The sequence below is a fragment of the Charadrius vociferus genome, unplaced genomic scaffold (assembly GCF_000708025.1).
Source record: "Charadrius vociferus isolate BGI_N301 unplaced genomic scaffold, ASM70802v2 scaffold823, whole genome shotgun sequence".
NCBI lineage: Eukaryota > Metazoa > Chordata > Aves > Charadriiformes > Charadriidae > Charadrius > Charadrius vociferus.
The window spans coordinates 11,194-18,801 of NW_009647484.1; the positions used below are offsets into that span (position 1 = coordinate 11,194).

A 7,608-nucleotide genomic window follows, 5' to 3' on the forward strand; every position below is an offset into this window, starting at 1 on the left:
GGTGTCGTCTGCGAACTTGCTGATGATACACCCTATGTCCTTATCGAGATCATCTATAAAGATGTTAAACAGAAATGGTCCCAACACTGAGCCCTGAGGCACATCACTTGTGACCGGCCGCCAGCTGGATTTAAATCCATTGAGCACCACTCTTTGGGACCTTCCAGTCAGCCAGTGCTTGATCCAGTGGATCGTATGCTCATCCAGGCGGTGTGAAGCCAGTTTTTCCACGAGAATTGTATGGGGGACAGTATCGAATGCTTTTCAAAAGTCCAGGTATACAATATCAACAGCCTTTCCCTCGTCCAATAATCTGGTTATCTTGTCATAGAAGGAGATCAGGAACCAGTACTTAGATGAGATTAACATATCACTGAAAAAAGTTGTCTGAGGCTTAATTAAAATAAAGACTGACATGCTTATGGGCAGAGAAAAGAAAATAACTCTGAAGAATGCCTACTGATAGCCACCCTTGTTTTCTCCTCTTCCCCCAAACTGATCATAGTTCAGTCTGTAATTTAGAAACGTTTCTGATGAATGCAACATTCTCAGCATCCATGAGTAAAGCAATCATGTCTGTGATTAGGAAGACAACCCCTATCCCATGTGCAATATTCTGTAGAGGACAAATAAATTAGAATGGACTACAGTAAGCGTTGTGCATCTTGATACAATGCCTAGAAAAACCTCCAGCTATTCCAGAACACTGTAGCATCGCTCCTGCAACATAAGCAACTCTAAATCCATTAATCCCACACAGCTGTCTGAAATGGTTTCCTCACAGAATATCAAATCAAGAATCAGTCTCAGTCCTTATCCTCAGAGTTCTCCCCAGCCTGAACTGAAGCAGGATATTTAAAAAGCCAACTAAACAGCAGCATAAGGAGGCAAATTCTTGTCCACAGTTAAACCATACAATGCAAACTCACATGCATGGGCGACAACTTTCTTTAGACTAAGCCATAACCATGAACTGAACTCTTCCAGGAACCAAGGCCTATCTGCCCAAACAAGATTCTCACATGTACAGTTTTAGTCCTTGAGCAGAGGATGAACGTGATACAAACCACTCAATGGCAGTTCACGCACTACTGCAAGTCACTGAGATACCATACTAATGCCTTCAGATAATCTACTTAAAATTGAAATACTGCCAAAATCCCAAAACAAACTGTAATATTTAGATTATGACATCATCTCACTGCCTTGTGAAATCTCACAGAGCATTCTCCAGTTGGTTTAAACTTCCAGAATTCCCTTGACTCCTGCAGAATATCTGCTCCTACAGTTAAAATCCTCAAAGTTTTTCCAGCATTTTTTCTAGTTATTCTTTAACCATACTTTGTGGATTAAAAAACAAGATTTGGAGTTACACCATATTTGCATGTGGGGAAAAAATAACATCTCCATTCCTTTGGAAACCTGATGCTTTTTAAGACTTGGTCACACATCATAAAGGCATTCACTGTCAAAAGCATCCACTCTGCTGCAGAAGTATGCAACTTCAAAGTATCCCTTTGACTACATTTCTATAGCCAGTTCTCAAATAAAACATTTTGTGATTTTATTTTAAACAAACTCCCTTGCCACTACACAAATACATGAATTCCTACTGATAGGAACAGATTTTTACTATAGCAGAATAATAAAAACTATTAATATTTCTTACCAAGGCCAATAATGGCTTTTGTCTGTACTTCTTCATCTGAATGCTTTGTAAAATACATCAGCAGTTCAAGTACTTTATCCTTAATGTTAACCTGAGAAAATTAAAACAAAAATAATAGCTATTTAAAGATGCAACACATGTTTTTAATCTCTTATAAAAAGCATAAATATCAAAAAGGAGAAACACAATCTTACTGCATGGCCTTTGCAAAACCATGCATTTACAACCCAAAAAGCTATATTATGTGCATTATGAAAAAATACAGGTACTAGGAATACTAGGCTTTCAAATTGAAGTGGAACATTCAATATACATAAGACGTGGAGAGTAAATACAAGTTATTTTACCTTACTGTTGCCCTTAAAATCTTCCTGATCAAAATCAAAATGCCGACACAGTGCTCCAACAGTGAAAAGTGATCTAAGGAGTGCTGGTTTATTGGCAGTAAGTATTGTACTGTTGGGGTCTTCTTGGTGTTGACTTTTTAATTTCGAAAGTGCACCTACAGTAAGATAAGTTTTGATCGCATTATTTAATCATGGTGTATCCCTAAGACAAGACTTGTAGCCAAAACTGAAGAGTGACAATTACATGTTGTGATTTTACTTACCATAATATCTATTAAAACAGGCCCACACAAATTTATAGTTCTGGGTGACCTTGTTCACAACAGCCCCAAGACAGCTCACACAATGCTGAACAACCTAGGATCAAGAAAGAACAAATGAGTTATATTTAGAAGTTAAAACTGACATTTTTGTGAAGTTATGTAGGAAAAAGCTATGTAGAACTAAAATTAATGATCTAATAGATGTAATGTCCATCTCCTAGACTGCTCTGAAAACCTGCCCAAACTTATAATTGTTAAAATATAGCAACAACACATAAAAACACTAGTAAACCACAAACATCAGTTTTTCATGGCTCAAAAGTTATCTTCATAATGAAGACAGACTTTCTTTAATTCAAATCCATGTATTTCGCGATGTGAAATGGAATCAACTGAATAGTAGCAATTAATAGCTTACCGTCATGCCATATTTGATGATGAGTTTCATGAGGTCTTCCTCAATAGTGGCAAGAAAGGTCTCACTTGGGTGCTCCATTAGTGGCACTACAAGTTCTAAGATTTTTGCAACGTTGCAGATCACCATGAAATCATTCTGGGTCTGAAACAACAGTATTTACAGCATTTAACATTTCTGGCTGTGTTACCTATAAGCTAAGTATTATTAATATTTATTATGCAATACATACATATTAATATTACATAATACACATTAATATAATACAATTACATAATGGTATAATACAATTATGTATCTTATGTAAGATATTTGGTAAATATTTAAAAGAATATTTCTATATTTTATATCTGCTTTTAAGTTACATATTATTTTGAAAGCAAGTTCTTGTTTTCTACAGAACTTCTGGAAAAAAAATATCTGTAGAAGCAGAACTTCACCTCTCATCAAGGCTGTGATAGACCTGAAAACTTTTGGTCCCGCCCGATAATTTTTTGGAGTCCTACAACAAATCTAGGAATTCCTCCTGACACGTACACTAGAGAACACACAACACCTGACAACAGGTATTAGCAACAAATGAAGTTGTGCTATGGCTGAATGTGGCTTAAAGAAAATAGATAACAATATGCACAAATATAGAAATTACAATTAAAATGATTACTAGTTTGCATTACCATGACTGTATATGTATTGTGAGGAATCTATATTATATATTAAACATACATTCTGCTAGAAATTGACTTTTTTGACAAATCAAGCTCACTAATCATGACAGGATAATTCCCAAATGCTACTATCAAGCTATTTAACATATTCGAGCTGACAGAGGTAATTCTACAATTCATCTCAATCTGTATAAGTACAAAACTTACGTAACGCACTAAAGAGATATTGCAGCAAGTAAATAATCAGATAACCCTTTCCTATACTGTTTGATCAGAAGCAGCTCTAAAAGTCTGTTGCAATGTGCCTAGAGAATACTCCAGGGCTGAACCTGTAAAATGATAGGCTATACCTACAAGTTAAGCCGATAACAAGTATTCTCAAGCCTGCCCTTCCCTAGGCAGCTGACCTAATGTAATGGATTGCAGCCAAGCTCTTCCTTGAGCTACAGCTGCATGATCCTGCTCTGCTCCTGCCAGATTAGGGGTTCATCACAACCTTCACTGGCCAACTGTACTAATCAAAATGGCAGAAGGCAATGCAATGTTTCAGAGGAGGGGGGCCATTTTACCGGGGTGGGGGGTTCAGCATTATAGCTTTCTACTGTTTTTGTGACCTAAACTGTCTTACAGGGGAATACAAAAGAGCTAGGAAAGGGAGAGGTGAAGTGCTGAAGAGGATAGAGTGGGACATTTTCCTTCTGATATATTTGCTATATGTTAGATCACTCTATCTTATGGAACCATACCTTTAGTCTTAAGATTCATATGTTAAATCTTAACTACTTCTAAGACTATGACTATAAACCAAAACAATTTTAAGACATTATTTCATAACAGGTGAAAAACTGAGTTTTAGTCCTCAAGAGAAATAGGCAGCACAGGTTTCAGTTTCAGGCTGTAAAATGTGGAGGTAGAAGATGAAGAACAGCATCTTGGAAGCTAGAGAGATCATCAAAAGGACCTAATATCTTCAGAAGATATGATGCTCATGAAATAGAAAGACAATTTTTATTTCTCTTTTCCTACCTTCAATTTCATCAAACATACGAGACAGACATTAATTTCCATGCTTAATTATCCAGGGAAAAAAAAGACTGATTTTCTAATTTTCTCTACTTACACTACATTTAGTGGTCAGGTATGGCTGCATGGTCATGGCATGTTTGACCATTAGCTGGGGCCTGATTTTGCTGAATAAGAACAAAGTGGTTATGCAAGCAACCAAGCGACCAGAATTCACACCTTTGTTGTCAGAATCTGAAAAAAAAATAGAAAATACACAAAATAATGTTTGAGCAATGAAAAGCATGTGGCCAAAACATCACAGGAATATCTCTTTCATAACATATCTTTTAAGATCAATACAGAATATTCTTATTAGATTAGAGATGAGAACATAATGTGTTAACATTTGTATGTGATCACAAAATACGTGAAATAAGAAGCAAAGATGCTTCAAAGACATCACTATTTTTTAAACTACTTACTGTACACAGAACACTGGCACAGCCAATGATTCCTATTACAATTGTAGAACATATTAATGCAAATAAAGCTTGCCACATTTGTTTTGGTTTTGTTTTGTTCTAAAAGTTTGAACAAGTTATTTTAAAAGTAGTTCTGTTATTGTGGTTAGCTAGAGAAAATTAGGGAAGCTTTATTATTATACAGCACTCAAAAGTTCATAATGAACTTAAATGCAATAATTCATTACCATCAGTTTCGTAATAGGAATTCTGTAACTTTTCGTGATAGTAATTTGAACAACCACTGTTACAGTATCATATAAAATTCAAAGGAGCTACTGGGTTGTAAACAATATTACCTGATAAGGATTCCTCATATTTAAGAATGTGCTCAACCAAATTGTCAACAAGTTGAGTACAGGCTTTCTTCACAGGTTTATATGAGGCATCCTCTTCTGACTTCAACAGCTATAGCAGATGAAACAGAAAATGATTTAGTATTAAGGGTGCATTCATTTACACTGGATACATGCTGGTTTTATAACAATTACTACAGATACATAAGGATTTTGCACTACAAAAGCATTTAACTTCTCCATAAAAGTTACGTGGTGAAGAAAAAATTAAGGAAGGTAAAAGAAATCAAACCAAAATGCGAGAGAAGTAAAGACAAAGTAACCGTGACAAAAAGACAGAAAATAACAGTTCTACTGATTTTTGCATTGGGATGAAAGCTAACTTTGTGCTTAATGAAATAATGCAGAAAACAATAATACAGTCATACTTGCCAGCAGCAACTAATAGAAGTTAGAAGGATTTTTAAAACGCTTAGGGGAAAAAAAAAAGCAAATTCAAAAGGAAAGTTATTTTTGACACTAAGCAAAAATATCAAATTAAGATGAAACATAGTTCTATGAACATTTTAATCAGTTAATTTAATTGAGCCTGTACTTTAGCTTTTTCTTCAGTGCAGGCATTCAGAGGAACTTTGGTTTACTTGGTTACCTATTTTCATGGCACTCCAGGCTAAAGTCAAATCTTTGGAGACCTCTAATTCCCCCATGTATGCTTTTGTTAATTTTGCTTGAAAATTAACAAGTGCATACAAGTTGTAGAGGAGAAAGATAACACAGGCTAAGAGATCTAATCAAAGCAAGCTCATTTCTTAGAAAAATCAGAGTAAAATATAATGTAGAAGTAAGCTATACTCTGAAGATTCACTGCTCCTATAAACTGTGTAACAAATATACTGGACGTGAAAATACACGTATCTACCATTTAAAAAAATCTACATTACACTAGAGGTCTCATTTCAGAATTAAGTATCTTAGCTGTGGACTTCATGTTATGTCACTCGTTATTGAAGAGACCATGAAATTAAAAACACACACACACACACGCCCCCAAGTGAAGTATTTTTAAAACAGATCATATGGAAAGAAAGAAACCAATGTTAGAAAAAGAAAATTACACTGAGGAAGATTTAAAAAAAGGTCAGGTGTTTAAAGGGCATGAATCGAATTTGTCTACTGCAAAGGATTGCTCTTGTAGCCTCCCTTCAATGTGTTTTAGTACCAAAAGAAATATTAACATTCTTACAATGATTGTGCCATACATTCAAAATTCATTACTTACATTTTGAAGAAGCTGTTCAAACCAATCATACCCTGTATCTCTACAAGCTGCAACCTAAAAGTAGTTTTGAGAATAAGCTGTTTAAAAAAGGCAACTGAAGAAAAATTACTTCAATACAGATGTCATCTTAAAAGATCAGTAAACATGCATAGATATATTTTCGTATACATTCAGTACAATATCTTTGGAGATCAGAAACTGTCTTCTATATTTGAAAATTAATTCTCACCATTTAAGTAATCCCAGAATTTGTATCCCATACAACACAAGGCCTACACATTTTACCAGAGATTGCTGGCTCTAATGTAAACCAAATTTTGGTTTTGTAGAACAATATTTTGTACAGATTTAAGCACAAATACAAGCCTAACATATTAAAAATGAACATGTGTGTATATATATGTATGTACATATTTTTATATAAACAAACTAAGCCTTCACTGATATCACATGCCTGTGTTCTCGTGGGGGACTTCAACTTCCCAGATGTCTGCTGGAAATACTACGCAGCAGAGAGGCAACAGTCCCAGAGGTTCCTGGAGTGTGTGGAAGACAACTTCCTCACACAGCTGGTGAACGAACCAACCAGGGGAAGTGCCCTACTGGACCTACTGTTTGTTAACAGAGAAGGTCCTGTGGGGGATGTAAAGGTTGGAGGTCGTCTTGGGCTCAGTGATCATGAAATGGTAGAATTTTCAATTCTTGGTGAAGCAAGGCAGGGAGCCAGCAGAACTGCCACCTTGGACTTCCGAAGGGCAGACTTTAGCCTGTTCAGGAGCATGGTTGAGAGTGTCCCTTGGGAGGCAGTTTTGAAGGGCAAAGGCTCCCAGGAAGGCTGGTCTTACTTCAAGCAGGTAGTCTTAGAAGCACAGCATTCTCTGGAAAAGGGGGTTGGCATCTTATGAGGATTATCAAGATATAACAAAGCTATGTAGGGGGAAAATTAGAAGGGCCAAAGCTCAATCAGAACTCAGCTTGGCCACTGCAGTTAAAGACAATAAGAAGAGATTCTTTCAGTATATCAATAGGAAAAGGAAGACTAGGGAAAATGTAGGCCCACAGATGAATGAGACGGGTGCTCTTGTGGTGGAAGACACAGAGAAGGCAGAGTTACTGAATGCCTTCTTTTCTTCGGTCTTCACTGC

The 7,608-nt window shown here is 36.1% G+C and overlaps 1 protein-coding gene across 1 annotated transcript in view; it reads right to left on the bottom strand.

Moving 5' to 3' along the window:
* Nucleotides 1-7,608, bottom strand: part of LOC104282638 (nipped-B-like protein) — a gene marked incomplete at both ends in the record, with an annotated part of 76,367 nt that overhangs the window by 11,188 nt on the left and 57,571 nt on the right. The window contains 7 exons of the mRNA XM_009880753.1: nt 1,670-1,760; nt 2,017-2,171; nt 2,280-2,373; nt 2,698-2,838; nt 4,483-4,619; nt 5,188-5,296; nt 6,464-6,517. Of these exons, the coding sequence (XP_009879055.1) occupies nt 1,670-1,760; nt 2,017-2,171; nt 2,280-2,373; nt 2,698-2,838; nt 4,483-4,619; nt 5,188-5,296; nt 6,464-6,517 (781 nt within the window). The remainder of the gene's footprint in view (nt 1-1,669; nt 1,761-2,016; nt 2,172-2,279; nt 2,374-2,697; nt 2,839-4,482; nt 4,620-5,187; nt 5,297-6,463; nt 6,518-7,608) is intronic.